Here is a 17,401-nt window from a genome sequence, read left to right as displayed (position 1 = left end):
GGGACAATTTAAAGATATACAGTAGGACTGATGTGAAATTATTTTTTTTATAAAAATATTAATATTTTGGCAGCTTTAGCAGGTAACATAATATATGAAGAAATAGAGAATATTAACCCATAACTACAGGATACTTGGCATGCAATGTACTTGGTTATATGTGTTAAATAACAGTATGTCCTGTCTTTCCGCATTTGGCTTTTTTAGAAATGGGCTGTATTAAGAGATTACACATCTGCAGTAAAAAAAAAAAAAAAGCTACCCAGAGGACTAATTACCAAACCTGCAATGAACTTTACAGATTTCTCATACATCATGTCATGAAGTTCCTTACTTAGGTGGAAGGGAATCGACATTCATTATACTACATGAAATCCCGCTTCGTGTCAGACATATAAACATACAGGAAAACGTTCATTCATCTGTGTAAAGTTAGAGTTTCTGCAGAGCGCGTCATGGGAAGTTTCTTGCCAAGCACCAGACTGCAGATAATTAATGATGTAATTGAAAGCTCCCATGGCCAGCTCGCCTCAGAAATCTAGTGACGTTATTGATGAAGAGTACAAGCAATGAGAGCAGAACAAAGATACGTGGGTCGGAAATAATAGTCAGATGTCTACCGAATATTTGATTTAGCGTTAAGCTTTCATCAGAGAGTTCCTGGTCCTCCGAACATTTTAGGTAAATAAAACGTACATGCCAATTTAGATCCGTCACTATGTAAAACATTTACTTGTACTGATCTGAACTTTTATGTAAAATGTTAATATAAAGCTTGGTGGCTCAGTGGTCAAAGCTGTGTCCTTGCAGTAATGGCATCTTGGATTCAAATATACATATGGAATGATGCAAAAAATACAAAACACTACAGATTTGATTCATCAAGGTGTTTTCAACAAAATTCTGATGTAAAACACCTTGAAATGTCACAACATTTTTTGTGCAGAGGAAAAATGGTAGTGAAGAAAACAGATAAGTGCAAGAGAGAGAAAGAGTGAAATAGGTGGTGTTGCGGCTTACTAGTAAGTGTATTATCTTACTCCAGTGCTGGAATCACAGCTGCACTGTACAGTATTTCATGATGCTACTTCTAAGAATATGCCACAGAGAGATAGAGAATCAAGATTAGTGTTCAGAAAACCTATGGACATTCGGGTCCAGCAGGTTTGCCTGAACTTTTTAAAAAAGCTTGATTGGGGTACCAGAACAGTACCCGAACTCAAACCCGAACTTCATTCAGATGAATGGGGGGCCTGAACATCAGTTGTTTGCCACACTGTAATCTGCATGACAGCGCAGAAAACACTGCCTCTGATCGGTAGTAAGATTATTACTGGTCAGAGTGCTGCAGTTCAAACACTGTCAGATGACAGCGCAAGCCAGCAGCTGTGACTGATGGTAAAAAGTTAACTGCTGGTCACAGAGGTGTTAGCTGATGGGACTACTATTCCCATCAGCGTAAGACAGCTGTAGCTAAATATAGTGAGAGCAGGGGCCGCTGATGAGATTATTCAGCCTGCACCTGCGCTATAAATAAATACATTTTTTTTAAAAATGACGCGAGGTCTGTTCTATTTTTTGATAAGCAGCATGGCAAAACTGAAAGCTGCGGGCTGCAACCCTCAGCTGTCAGCTTTATCATAGCTGGTTATCGAGAATGGAGTGGTCCTTATTTTTGACAACCAGCCAAGATAAAGCAGACAGCTGGGGCTAGTATTCTCAGACTGGTAAGGGGCCATGGATATTAGCTCCACCAGCCAAAAAATAACAGCCCGCAGCCACCCTAGAAAAGCTGCATTTGTTAGATGCGTTAATTCTAGTGCTTTGCCCAGTTCTTGCCACTTGCCCTGTCAGTGTAACCCGGATGAAGGGGAGAGCGGACACTAATGTGTTGAACCCCGGTGAACTTACTTTCAGCACCGCTTACTGAACAACAGAAGAAGATCTTTTGGTCTGATTTTTTTCATTTTACATCACATAGAAGATCATGTGTATGAGTGACATTGACAAGGAGAAGAGATGGAATCATGATGCACTATGAGAATAAGGTAAGATGGCTGTGGCAGTGTGATGCTCATGGCAAAGTTCTCCTGGGTGACCTTGGGTCGTCACATCTATGTGGATATTACTTTGACACGTTTCACCTCTCTAAACATTAACACAAGCCAAGTCACTCCTTTTATGGCAACAATATTACCTAAAGGCAGTGGTCGCCTTACGCACTGCCTTTTGGTAATATTGTTGGCATTAAAGGAGTTGTTTTAACAAAGGACATAATTCAAGCTATTGACTAGGCCTTCTATTTCCTCAGATCACAATATGATTGAGCAAGTGTGGGATTTGCAGGAAAACTAAGTCTGATCCATGGAAGACCCAGCTCACTACTTATAGACTTACTAGATCAGTTACCAAGGTCTTAGTGCCAGATACAACAGGACAACTTGAGAAGTCTTGTGGTGACAATAGCTCCACAGGTCAGAGCTGTTTTGTAGGCATGAGGCTGGTAGTTTTAATGTCATGACTGATTGGTTTATATCCCAAGTATTGTTATAAGAAAGCTGTGCTTTACACTCTTCACATCAGTAGCAGATGATAATTCTTTTCCACTGGGAAAGTCAATAATAAGGCAATTATTTATAGTGTGAGAGGAAAAACATGGGATGGGGGATACATCTGGGTCTCATTGATGCACAGCAATTTTGTTGAAATGACGATTTCCCATTAACCCCTTACTAACTTTTCATGTACTGGTACATCTAAAGTCAGGTTCCTGTCTTTAATGCAGGCTCAAGAGCTGAGCCTACATCTTTCCCATCAGCTGATGGCTGTATTATTTAAGGGGTTGTCCGGTCTAAATTGATAGGTCTACAATCACTTGTGTGCAGTGAGGATACGCTGGTTTCTGAGTTGGGACCAGTGGGTACATATGCATTATAAATACTCCCGGCCAGAGTCAACTAGTGGGCGCAGCTGCATCCACCGGACGTTCGCGTCACTTCGCATGCTGCGACTCTGACAAAACTGCAAACGGCAGTGAAACGCAAGTCGACATGTATTAGTGCATCACATTCCTATTGTGGTTAAAGGTGAATAATACAATTATAGTAAGGTATATGCTGCACATGTATATTATAACATTTCAGTAAGCTTTGCTGACTATTAAATTGTGTCTATAATGTGTATATATTGCACCTTTGCATCTACAGTTGTGTGAAAAAATGCCGGCCTCCTTCATGATTTCCTATTCTTTTGCATGTTTGTCACACTTAAATGTTTCAGATCACTAAACAAATTTGAATATTAGACAAAGATAACACGAGTAAACACAAAATGCAGCTTTTAAATGAAGGTCTTTATTATTAAGAGAATAAGAAATCCAAACGTTTAGGGACCCGTGTGAAAAAGTGATTGCCCCTAAACCTAATAACTGGTTGGGCCACTTTTAGTAGCAACAACTGCAGTCAAGTGTTTGCGACAATTATCAATTAATGTTTTACAATGCTCTGGAGATATCTTGGCCCACTCATCTTTACAGAATTGTTGAAATTCAGCTACAATAGAGGGTTTTTGAGCATAAACTGCCTTTTTAAGGTCATGCCACAGCATTTCAGTTGGATTAAGGTCAAGACTTTAACTAGGCCACTCCAAAGTCTTAATTTTGTTTTTTCGTATGCCATTCAGAGATGAACTTGCTGGTGTGTTTTGACCATTGTTCTGCTGCATATCACAAGTGTGCAGCAGGCCAAACATTCTCCTTCAGGATTTTTTGGTAGACAGCATTTGCCACAGAAACTCTTCCAGGTCCTGAAGGAACAAAACAGCCCCAGACCATCACACTACCACAACCATATTTTACTGTTGGTATGGTCTTTCCTTTATAAAACACTGTGTTACTCCTACGCCAGATGTAATGGGACATATACCTTCCAAAAAGTTCAACTTTTGTCTGAGCAGTCCACAGAGCATTTTCCCAAAGTCTTGGGGATCATCAAGATGTTTTCTGGCAAAACTGAGATAAGCTTTTAAGTTCTTATTGCTCAGCAGTGATTTTCGTCTTGGAGCTCTGCCATACAGGATATTTTTGCCCAGTTTCTTTACAATGGTGGAGTCTTGTGCACTGACCTTAACTGAGGCAAGTGAGGCATGCAGTTCTTTGGATGTTATTGTAGGGTCTTTTGTGACCTCTTTGATGAGTCGTTGCTGAGGTCTTAGGGCAGTTGTCGTCTGCCAGCCACTCCTAGGAAGATTCACCACTGTTCCTTGTTTTTGCCATTTGTGGATTATGGCTCTCACTGCGGTTCGCTGGAGTCCCAAAGCTTCAAAAATGTCTTTATAACCATTTACAGACTGATAGGTCTCGATTTGTTTCTCATTTGTTCCAGATTTTCTTTTGAATTGCGGTATGATGTCTAGTTTTTGAAGATCATTTGGTCTACTTCACTTTATCAGTCAGGCAGATCCTAGTTAAGTGATTTTTTGATTGAGAACAGGTGCGGCAGTAATCAGGCTTGGGTGTGGGGAGGCAATCACTATTTCACACACGGCCCTGTAAACCTGAAGATTTGAATTTCTTTTTCCCATAATAAAAACCTTCATTTAAAACTGCATTTTTATTTTACTTGTGTTATCTTTGTCATAATATTTAAATATGTTTGGTGATCTGAAACATTTAAGTGTGACAAACATGCAAAAGAATAAGAAATCAGGAAGGGGGCAAATACTTTTTCACACAATTGTATATTTATTACCTTCACCATAGGTCTATCTTATACTCAGTAAATCTCTGCAGCATATATGCTACTATTTTTCCATCATAGCTCCATGTTTATATTCAGCGTTTTATATACAGTTGTGGCCAAAAGTATTGACACCCCTGCAATTCTGTCAGATAATACTCAGTTTCTTCCTGAAAATGATTGCAAACACAAATTCTTTGGTATTATTATCTTCATTTAATTTGTCTTAAATGAAAAAAGCACAAAAGAGAATGAAGCAAAAAGCAAAACATTGATCATTTCACACAAAACTCCAAAAATGGGCCAGACAAAAGTATTGGCACCCTCAGCCTAATACTTGGTTGCACAACCTTTAACCAAAATAACTGCGACCAACCGCTTCCGGTAACCATCAATGAGTTTCTTACAATGCTCTGCTGGAATTTTAGACCATTCTTCTTTGTCAAACTGCTCCAGGTCCCTGATATTTGAAGGGTGCCTTCTCCAAACTGCCATTTTTAGATCTCTCCACAGGTGTTCTATGGGATTCAGGTCTGGACTCATTGCTAGCCACCTTAGAAGTCTCCAGTGCTTTCTCTCAAACCATTTTCTAGTGCCTTTTTGAAGTGTGTTTTGGGTCATTGTCCTGCTGGAAGACCCATGACCTCAGAGGGAGACCCAGCTTTCTCACACTGGGACCTACATTATGCTGCAAAATTTGTTGGTAGTCTTCAGACTTCATAACCTCCGCCTTGTTTGACTGTAGGGACTGTGTTCTTTTCTTTGAATGCCTCTATTTTCTCCTGTAAACTCTATGTTGATGCCTTTGCCCAAAAAGCTCTACTTTTGTCTCATCTGACCAGAGAACATTCTTTCAAAACTTTTTAGGCTTTTTCAGGTAAGTTTTGGCTTTTTTATGTCTCGGGGTAAGAAGTGGGGTCTTCCTGGGTCTCCTACCATACAGTCCCTTTTCATTCAGACGCCGACGGATAGTACGGGTTGACACTGTTGTACCCTTGGACTGCAGGGCAGCTTGAACTTGTTTGGATGTTAGTCGAGGTTCTTTATCCAACATCCGCACAATCTTGCGTTGAAATCTCTTGTCATTTTTTCTTTTCCGTCCACATCTAGGGTGGTTAGTCACAGTGCCATGGGCTTTAAACTTCTTGATGACACTGCGCACGGTAGACACAGGAACATTCAGGTCTTTGGAGATGGACTTGTAGCCTTGAGATTGCTCATGCTTTCTCACAATTTGATTTCTCAAGTCCTCAGACAGTTCTTTGGGCTTCTTTCTTTTCTCCATGCTCAATGTGGCACACACAATGACACAGGACAGACGTTGAGTCAACTTTAATCCATGTAAACTGGCTGCAAGTGTGATTTAGTCATTGCCAACACCTGTTAGGTGCCACAGGTAAGTTACAGGTGCTGTTAATTACACAAATTAGAGAAGCATCACATGATTTTTCGAACAGTGCTAATACTTTTGTCCACTCTCTTTTTTATATTTGGTGTGGAACTATATCCAATTTGGCTTTAGGACAATTCTTTTTGTGTTTTTTCATTTAAGACAAATTAAATGAAGATAATAATACCAAAGAATTTGTGTTTGCAATCATTTTCAGGAAGAAACTGAGTATTATCTGACAGAATTGCAGGGGTGTCAATACTTTTGGCCACAACTGTACATTTAGCCACCTTACTGATAGTAATCCATTAATGGTGAATACTTAACCTATCAGCTGGCTATTTTTACTTACGGTATATACAACATAGCTGTTTATTATATTTTTTGCGGAATCTTTGCTATATACGTGTAGCAGTTTTTTATGTACAATAATTTGGACAAGTTTTGAACTTTTCATATATGGTATAGCGGTTCATTATACTGACACTTAAGATGCTGCCACTTATTGTATGGTCATTCTCTAATCTGTACCTGACATTCTATCATTTTTTTTAAATTTAATTCATGTTGGGCTTTTTATGTCTTCAGTTTCTCTATTATATTTCCATTTTTTGGAAATATTTTTTGTATTATACAGTGGGGAAAAAAAGTAATTAGTCAGTCAGCAATAGTGCAAGTTCCACCACTTAAAAAGATGAGAGGCGTCTGTAATTTACATCATAGGTAGACCTCAACTATGGGAGACAAACTGAGAAAAAAAAATCCAGAAAATCACATTGTCTGTTTTTTTTTCATTTTATTTGCATATTATGGTGGAAATAAGTATTTGGTCAGAAACAAAATTTCATCTCAATACTTTGTGATATATCCTTTGTTGGCAATGACAGAGGTCAAACGTTTTCTGTAAGTCTTCACAAGGTTGCCACACACTGTTGTTGGTATGTTGGCCCATTCCTCCATGCAGATCTCCTCTAGAGCAGTGATGTTTTTGGCTTTTCGCTTGGCAACACGCACTTTCAACTCCCTCCAAAGGTTTTCTATAGGGTTGAGATCTGGAGACTGGCTAGGCCACTCCAGGACCTTGAAATGCTTCTTACGAAGACACTCCTTCGTTGCCCTGGCGGTGTGCTTTGGATCATTGTCATGTTGAAAGACCCAGCCACGTTTCATCTTCAATGCCCTTGCTGATGGAAGGAGGTTTGCACTCAAAATCTCACGATACATGGCCCCATTCATTCTTTCATGTACCCGGATCAGTCGTCCTGGCCCCTTTGCAGAGAAACAGCCCCAAAGCATGATGTTTCCACCACCATGCTTTACAGTAGGTATGGTGATTGATGGATGCAACTCAGTATTCTTTTTCCTCCAAACACGACAAGTTGTGTTTCTACCAAACAGTTCCAGTTTGGTTTCATCAGACCATAGGACATTCTCCCAAAACTCCTCTGGATCATCCAAATGCTCTCTAGCAAACTTCAGACGGGCCCGGACATGTACAGGCTTAAGCAGTGGGACACGTCTGGCACTTCAGGATCTGAGTCCATGGTGGCGTAGTGTGTTACTTATGGTAGGCCTTGTTACATTGGTCCCAGCTCTCTGCAGTTCATTCACTAGGTCCCCCCTCGTGGTTCTGGGATTTTTGCTCACCGTTCTTGTGATCATTCTGACCCCACGGGGTGGGATTTTGCGTGGAGCACCAGATCGAGGGAGATTATCAGTGGTCTTGTATGTCTTCCATTTTCTAATTATTGCTCCCACAGTTGATTTCTTCACTCCAAGCTGGTTGGCTATTGCAGATTCAGTCTTCCCAGCCTGGTGCAGGGCTACAATTTTGTTTCTGGTGTCCTTTGACAGCTCTTTGGTCTTCACCATAGTGGAGTTTGGAGTCAGACTGTTTGAGGGTGTGCACAGGTGTCTTTTTATACTGATAACAAGTTTAAACATGTGCCATTACTACAGGTAATGAGTGGAGGAAAGAGGAGACTCTTAAATAAGAAGTTACAGGTCTGTGAGAGCCAGAAATCTTGATTGCTTGTTTCTGACCAAATACTTATTTTCCACCATAATATGCAAATAAAATGAAAAAAAAACAGACAATGTGATTTTCTGGATTTTTTTTTCTCAGTTTGTCTCCCATAGTTGAGGTCTACCTATGATGTAAATTACAGACGCCTCTCATCTTTTTAAGTGGTGGAACTTGCACTATTGCTGACTGACTAAATACTTTTTTTCCCCACTGTATATTGCTATTTTCTTTATGTACGTTACTAATTATTGTGAATTAATTTCAATAAATAAATTGTTTGATGTATGATCACATACTCCGTATAAGTCGCTGTAGGCTATAAGTGTATGGAGCGAGGCCATGTCCACAAGACATGGCCAGAAGTACGTATAACGCATACATACAGTGGGGAAAAAAAGTATTTAGTCAGTCAGCAATAGTGCAAGTTCCACCACTTAAAAAGATGAGAGGCGTCTGTAATTTACATCATAGGTAGACCTCAACTATGGGAGACAAACTGAGAAAAAAAAATCCAGAAAATCACATTGTCTGTTTTTTTTTCATTTTATTTGCATATTATGGTGGAAAATAAGTATTTGGTCAGAAACAAAATTTCATCTCAATACTTTGTGATATATCCTTTGTTGGCAATGACAGAGGTCAAACGTTTTCTGTAAGTCTTCACACGGTTGCCACACACTGTTGTTGGTATGTTGGCCCATTCCTCCATGCAGATCTCCTCTAGAGCAGTGATGTTTTTGGCTTTTCGCTTGGCAACACGGACTTTCAACTCCCTCCAAAGGTTTTCTATAGGGTTGAGATCTGGAGACTGGCTAGGCCACTCCAGGACCTTGAAATGCTTCTTACGAAGCCACTCCTTCGTTGCCCTGGCGGTGTGCTTTGGATCATTGTCATGTTGAAAGACCCAGCCACGTTTCATCTTCAATGCCCTTGCTGATGGAAGGAGGTTTGCACTCAAAATCTCACGATACATGGCCCCATTCATTCTTTCATGTACCCGGATCAGTCGTCCTGGCCCCTTTGCAGAGAAACAGCCTCAAAGCATGATGTTTCCACCACCATGCTTTACAGTAGGTATGGTGTTTGATGGATGCAACTCAGTATTCTTTTTCCTCCAAACACGACAAGTTGTGTTTCTACCAAACAGTTCCAGTTTGGTTTCATCAGACCATAGGACATTCTCCCAAAACTCCTCTGGATCATCCAAATGCTCTCTAGCAAACTTCAGACGGGCCCGGACATGTACAGGCTTAAGCAGTGGGACACGTCTGGCACTGCAGGATCTGAGTCCATGGTGGCATAGTGTGTTACTTATGGTAGGCCTTGTTACATTGGTCCCAGCTCTCTGCAGTTCATTCACTAGGTCCCCCCGCATGGTTCTGGGATTTTTGCTCACCGTTCTTGTGATCATTCTGACCCCGCGGGGTGGGATTTTGCTTGGAGCACCAGATCGAGGGAGATTATCAGTGGTCTTGTATGTCTTCCATTTTCTAATTATTGCTCCCACAGTTGATTTCTTCACTCCAAGCTGGTTGGCTATTGCAGATTCAGTCTTCCCAGCCTGGTGCAGGGCTACAATTTTGTTTCTGGTGTCCTTTGACAGCTCTTTGGTCTTCACCATAGTGGAGTTTGGAGTCAGACTGTTTGAGGGTGTGCACAGGTGTCTTTTTATACTGATAACAAGTTTAAACAGGTGCCATTACTACAGGTAATGAGTGGAGGAAAGAGGAGACTCTTAAAGAAGAAGTTACAGGTCTGTGAGAGCCAGAAATCTTGATTGCTTGTTTCTGACCAAATACTTATTTTCCACCATAATATGCAAATAAAATGAAAAAAAAACAGACAATGTGATTTTCTGGATTTTTTTTTCTCAGTTTGTCTCCCATAGTTGAGGTCTACCTATGATGTAAATTACAGACGCCTCTCATCTTTTTAAGTGGTGGAACTTGCACTATTGCTGACTGACTAAATACTTTTTTCCCCACTGTATGTGGTCATAATTGTTGGTACCCCTCGTTTAATGACAGAAAAACCCACAATAGTCACAGAAATAACTTGAATCTGACAAAAGTACCGTAATTATAGATAAATAATCTATGAAAATGAACAAATGAAAATCAAACATTGCATTTCAACCAAGCTTCCACAGAATTAAAAAAAAATAAAACTCATATAATAGGCCTGGACAGAAATGATGGTACCCCTGAAAAAAATGTGACAAAAGGGACATGTTAAATCAAGGTGTGACTGTCCACTAATTAGCATCACAGGTGTCTACAATTTTGGAATCATTGAGTGGGCCTGTATAGAGGGCTATAGATACTCACTGAGCTGTTTGGTGACATGGTGTGTATCACACTCAACATGGAGCAAATGAAGCAATGGAAAGAGTTGTCTCAGGAGATTAGAAAGAAAATTATAGACAAATATGTTAAAGGTAAAAGTTAGAAGACCATCTCCAAGCAGCTTGATGTTCCTGTGACTACAGTTGCACATATTATTCAGAAATTTAAGTTCCATAGGACTGTAGCCAACCTCCCTGGACGTGGCCACAGGAGGAAAATTGATAAGAAATCAAAGATGGATAATACGAATGGTAACAAAAGAGCCCAGAAAAACTTCTAAACAGATTAAAGGTGAACCTCATGCTCAAGGAACATCAGTGTCAGATCACACCATCCATCGTTGTATGAGCCAAAGTGGACTTCATGGGAGACGATCAAGGAGGACACCATTGTTGAAAAAAAATCATAAAAAAGCCTGACTGGAATTTGCCAAACTACATGTTGGCAAGCCACATAGCTTCTGGGAAAATGACCTATGGACAGATGAGACAAAAATTGAACTTTTTGGCAAGGCACATCAACTCTATGTTCACAGACAGAAAAATGAAGCATATCAAGAAAAGAACACTATCCCTACTGTGAAACATGGAGGAGGCTCTGTTGTGTTCTGGGGATGTTTTGCTACATCTGGCACAGGGTGTCTAGAATCTCTGCAGGGTACAATGAAATCTCAAGACTATCAAGGGATTCTAGAGGGAAATGTGCTGCCCAGTGTCAGAAAGCTTGGTCTCAGTCGCAGGTCATGGGTCTTGCAACAGGATAATGACCCAAAACACACAGCTAAAAACACCCAAGAATGGCTAAGAGGAAAACATTGGACTATTCTGAAGTGGCCTACTATGAGCCCTGACCTTAATCCTATTGAGCATCTTTGGAAAGAGCTGAAACATGCCATCTGGAAAAGGCAACCTTCAAAAACACGAGACATCTGGAGCAGTTTGCTCTTGAGGAGTGGGCCAAAATACCTGTTGAGAGGTGCAGAAGTCTCATTGACAGGAATTGTTTGATTGCAGTGATTTCCTCAAAAGATTGTGCAGCAAAATATTAAGTTAAGGGTATCATCATTTCAGTCCAGGCCTATTTCATGAGTTTTATTTTTTTTTAATTCTGTGGAAGCAAAAGCATTGTCTGACTTTCATTTGATCATTTTCATAAATTTGAGATTTATTATTACTTTTGTCAGATTCAAGTTATTTCTGTCACCATTATGGGTTTTTCTGTCATTAAACGAGGGGTACCAACAATTTTGACTACGTGTGTATGTACCCGCTAATCTTGGCTAAGAAAGCGGCGACTCCTTGCAGCGAACAGTGCGTGCACTTGGGGGATTCATAAGTTTGCACACAAAGTGACTACAGACTTATTAATTTTGACCATACAAGCCCTTTAAGCCTCTATCAGCCACAGGTTGAGCTAAGCTAGTACTGAACTCGTGACTGGTACACTGCCTCAGAAAATAACTTAATTCAAAGGTAATTGAGGAGGCTCCGGTCCACCCTTGCGTGGCCAAGAGTGTTTGGTGCACCGTTACGCCGCCTCAGTTGCATATTGGGGCCATCCCCAGCTTCTGATTGACAGCCCTAGCTTATCAGATCAAGCACTGTCTTAATGCTGCCGGCATTGTTTGCGCCCAAGAACGTTCTTTCTCCTTTTCACCTCCTGTCTTCTGACACCGCTCGCTACACTAATAAACCCAGAAGTGTATGCACACTTATTTCAGCCATGCCTGAATTTCTTCTCAATTGTGCGAGGGGAGTACGCGGCTGCCTCTGGCACATTGGGCTCTGTCATGGTGCTCAACATTTCGCTGGAATAACATAGTGCGGCAGGCAGATCTAGTTTTTCATCAATTTTTGTGGAATCTGCAACAGAGGCCCCTAACGTAAATGTGAACATAACCTAACCTCGCTGATCACATGAATTATAAAAAAGCATTTCATTTACTCATAATAAAACCTGCTAAATAAGAATCTTCTGTAATACAAAACATATTTTGGATTTTAAGGGAAAGTTGTCATGCTGAATAAGCTGCTCTATAATACATCAAGAGGAGTTGGGCAGATTGATATGTACTGTAGTTTGGGGGAAACATTCAGTATAAGGCCTCATTCAGATGTCCATTTACGTGTTCTATCCTTTGTTTTCATTGATTAAACACATAATAATTGTAGTCTACGGGGTCGTTCAAGTGTCCGTGTTTTCTGCGGATCGTATGGTTGTGGAATAAATCACACAGACATGTCCATTTTTGCTAGCATCATCAATGAATAAATGGGTCCATGAGAATCATTTACAGCAGATATCAGTGTTAAATCCATGTTCTGTACAAGGTTAACAATGCAAGGGATAGGAAAAGCATTATAGTTGATTTATGTATTTATATATCTGTTTAAACAAACATTAATGGTAAAAACTGACACTCAGATCCAAAACACTGGTGAGACTTATAATATTTCTTTACATATGTGAACAAACATGGAAATCAGAATGAGGCCGAACTTGAGTTGAATTATGTCCTGTCTCATCAGTTTTGAAAACAATCGCTTCCATATACTGATCAGTTATGTATCACTCTGTATCAATAGCTTGCTACTTATAAAAGTCCCAGCTACCAGTAGGAGGTGCTGAGAATCCAACCAGTACTAAGCCATAGCCTTCCGAATATTAAATCAAAATGTGCGATATACTGTTGTATTAAACAGACATGAGAACACAATAAAACGCCTGTGCGCTGCATTTCGAGCTTTATAGACTGTCTTATAATCTTTCCCATACTTCACACCATGTAATATAATCCAAATACTGCACACAGGAAAAACAAAAAATATGTTGGGTTAGATCAAAGCAAATAAACGTCTAAATAACTCAGATCAAAATCTGCTACAGAGACATTACAGCACCAGTCTATTTATATAGGGAGACAGAAAGAACACATTCAGCTCACATTTCTAGGAATCTGAAGTGTTTACTGACTACTAGGATTATCCTGATCAATCTCATCACCAGACCTACAAATAACTGAATGTGACCACAGAAAACTCCACAACCTCGTGCTGCCATCTCCAAACATTGAGGATAGTGCCATTAATTACCTATTACAGACTGGTGAATTTTTATCCCCGATGAGGAACTTTTATCCACACTGCAAAATGAAGCAGCAGGTCAAACACCCAACAGATATTTCATTCATTTTCTACTATGCTGTCGGTAAAAGCATCAAGAATGCAGCGTTCGGCAGCCCTACCTATAGAAAATGAATGAAATGGCTGATGTGCAGCTGACCTGCTGCTTCATTTTGCAGTATGGATAAAAGCTCCTCATCGAGGACACAAATTTCCCAATCTGCAATAGATAACTAATGTAATGGCAGTCCAGCATGCCCACTGCCTCTCCATTCTAACGGGAGTCAATGAATGTAGTAATCAGCGCAGGTCACAGTGGTTGGACCCACACAGATCAACAAGTTATATCATTAATCCCTTTGATCGGTGGACATGACGTGAGTGCTTCTCATGGATGGATAAAGAAATAAATTACAAAACTTCTCCCATACTTTGCAAAGCTAAAGATGGACAGCACACGGATGGCACATGGATGCCACCTGTGTGCTATACGTGTTTTTCATAGACCCATAGACTTATAATGGTCCTTATCTTCTGGGCTGCTGGAAAAAAACGAACATATCTCCGTGTGAAAAACACCAGACATGTGAATGGCACCATAGATTATAATGGGTACGTGTTGTATTTGTGAAAAAAACATACGTGCAACATGGACGTCTGAATGAGGCCTAAGACAGTCCAAATTGTAACATTTTTTGAGGTGTCCAGTTTTAAATAGAATCAACCACTATTTGCGACAACTAAGGTTTTTTTTTAAATATCATATGAAATACAATGCCTGGATTCATCAAAGTATTTACACTTTAAGCACTTTAAAAAGCTGCAAAAGTTTTTGCACAATGTTGAGTAAGAATTTTGCAACTCTTGACATTTTCATACCACTTTCGTCCAGCACAGCAAAAGTGGGCCAAACTGGGAAAGAGTTAAGGCGGGACAGGGTTACGGCAATGCCAGCCATAAAAATCATCAAACGTCCCTGACTAAAGCAAAATTTCGGGTGGGGTGCATGGAGGCGCACCCCACTGATAAGCTTCACCTCTTTCATTAAGTGCTGTGCACCTCCTAATGAATTAGGCGGTGTGTTATTCCTACACGCCTATCATTAAGACTGACGTATGAAACACAAGTCTTATTGAATCAGGGCCCAATTCTTAAAGGAGTTGTACACTATTTATACAATCCCTTCTCATTCCACATGTTTGACCCCGCTAAAATAAAAAATCTTATACTCATCTCCGTTTCAGGGGTGTCGGCGCTCACGTTCCTGGAGCTCACGTATGGTTGTTGTGACAGGCTGCACCCAATCAGTGCTGGCATCACTGTCGCCGCCTTTGGACGTTTAAGTAATTAACCGGAAATGAGTGGTCAGCCGCAGCTCTCACTTCCTGTTAATTATCTGTAGGCGGGGACATTGACGCCAGCACTCATTAGCTGTCAGGCTCAAGTTTTATAACAACCTCACGTGAGCCCTGGGAGCATGAGTTTGGACACCGCTGGAATGGTGCCGGCACTGGAGGGGAGTATAAGCTTTTTTATTTTAGCGGTGTCAAACATGGGGAATGAGAACCCCTTTTATAAAATCAGCCTCAGAATATTGTGAGATTGAATGGTTAAACACAAAGTAATTTTAATAGTGGGTACTGAAAAAAGGCCAAAATAACCTCTTCTGCCAACACATTGTTTTTCATAAGGATAGTTTCATGCTTAGTGACAGCCATAACATTTTTATTTTTCCATTGATATAGCTGTATGACGACTTGTTTTTTTGCAGGATGAGCTGTAGTTTTTAAGGACACTGTTCATCTCATTATACAGTGTACATCAAAATGAAAAATAAAAATCCAGGTTTGGTGGATCGTTGACAAAAACACAATGTTTCTCCGTATATTATGATTGAACCTTCACTGTTGAAGCATATCAAATAAGGAGCTGGCTCTGTTTGCTGCTGACAAGCAGACATGTTAATGCATGACATCTTGCATGCATTGTGCGGGCTTAGCTTCTGAGCCTGCTTCACATATGTCCAAGCGGGAAATATATGTTGCTTTTTTCACCTCCTTGGGCCCGTTAATAAGGGATTGTTCTGTAATGGACAGCCCTCGTAATGGAAAATTACATTTAGCCACTTTACATTACTCTCAGAATTATTCCTGTAACACTTTAGTCACTTTTAGTTAAGAACATCATACAACCATACGCTTTTAAGCCAGTTTTACACTTCTTACATTCACTGTTTGAGTACAAACTACAATGTCCGGACCAGTCATGAATCTCCTGACTCAAACTCAACAACTTGATGAGGCATTTGAGTTTGGGTCGGGTCTTCACATCAATCATGATTGTAGGAAGTGGAAAACCATCCTTACAAAGTCTACGCAATTAAAATTATGGGTACAATTAAAACTGTAGCTACATGGTGACATATAATGCACACGAGACATAGTAAAATTGTGGGATTAGCGTGACCACCACACAACCTTAATGGAGGGAGTCAAGGTTGAGGCAAAAACTTTCACCCAGTCTTGTATAGCATGAAATGCCCCATGTCTACCAGTACCCATGACACATCACAACTTACATTGTTATACCTATGACAACAATACAAATTGTACACAACACTTCCATCTTAGCATGGAGAACCAATATGAATGTCCAGTCCTGTATTTACATCACAAGAGCCCATACACACAGATTGTCTGACAATGTAGGCTCATTTCATCAAGTAGACCACACAATAACGGAGTTCTCTTGGTATAATCCCTACATGTTAGACGGGTCCCTTGTCCCTTATAATAAATCTAGTCCTATAAAAAGTTGTACAGGCATTATATCATCCAGCAGTTCTCCTGCACAGTGACGATAGCAGCCACTCGTTGTGCCGGGAACTGCAAAACAGCTCCATTCAGATGATTGTGTCTACGCTCGAATCGCTACTTAATGGTTAGATGGGTTTGTTATTGTGCAAAAAAAGTAGTGAAACAGCCCCATTTAACAGATCCATGTGTGTCCCAGGGGGTAGGATTCACATTGATTAGTAAGCAGGCCTATTATAGCAAAGGACATAGCAATTATACCACCATACCTGCAGTTCTCCTTCCATAACACTTAGCAGCTTCACAAGATCCTCCTTGGATGGATCTTGCATTTTCCTGTTTTTTCTGTCACATAGTCCAGAGGGTTTGGCATATCTTTTAACAGTCGCAGAGACCTGTACATCTCCTTCACTATTTCTGTGGATTTTATTCTTGTTTTTGCCATCATTGCTGAGGTTCTCATCTTCTATTGCATCCCCATTGCTGTAGCTGAAGAACTGCCCAGCTGTTGAGCTTTCTCCACCTTGGTTTCGAGATCTCATTCCTCCCTAAAAGCCAAGATGAAGCAGAATAAATCAATTTATCAATTAAAAAAAATAAAATTGAAATAAAGCCAAGAATTTAACTTTTTATTATAATATTACCCTTCCTAAAGTTATTGTAAATGTAACTAGTCGTGTTTCCTGATTCGTACTATCTAATATATAGGTATAGAAAAAAAAGTCAAATGCAATGTCCTACACCAGCTGTGCTATGGAAAACACAATCCCCTATGTTTCCTGACTGGGAAGTCATTTGCTTAGTTTAGCTGCATCATCAGCAGAGAATAAGTTGGCTGACAACCAAGTTGCTGTCTTACTGGACTTACATGGCTACATGGCCTATATGTAAATCTGGTAATTAGGAAAGTGCATAGTATTTCCATTTTAGGAACAGGAGATTTATCTTTGTTTAACCATTTGCTCATAT

The 17,401-nt window shown here is 40.2% G+C and overlaps 1 protein-coding gene across 3 annotated transcripts in view; it reads right to left on the bottom strand.

Annotated features, from left to right (window-relative positions):
* Nucleotides 1–17,401, bottom strand: part of FILIP1 (filamin A interacting protein 1) — a 227,538-nt gene that overhangs the window by 63,295 nt on the left and 146,842 nt on the right. For all 3 annotated transcript variants that reach the window (XM_073569314.1, XM_073569313.1, XM_073569315.1), the window contains exon 2: nucleotides 16,702–16,980. In XM_073569314.1, the coding sequence (XP_073425415.1) occupies nucleotides 16,702–16,974 (273 nt within the window). In that variant the 5' untranslated portion in view covers nucleotides 16,975–16,980. The remainder of the gene's footprint in view (nucleotides 1–16,701; nucleotides 16,981–17,401) is intronic.

The sequence above is a fragment of the Dendrobates tinctorius genome, unplaced genomic scaffold (genome assembly GCF_039654945.1).
Source record: "Dendrobates tinctorius isolate UK_male_01 unplaced genomic scaffold, ASM3965494v1 ptg000024l, whole genome shotgun sequence".
In the NCBI taxonomy this organism is placed as follows: domain Eukaryota; kingdom Metazoa; phylum Chordata; class Amphibia; order Anura; family Dendrobatidae; genus Dendrobates; species Dendrobates tinctorius.
Note: the sequence above shows the minus strand (reverse complement) of the source record. Positions and strands in the feature narration are given on the sequence as shown.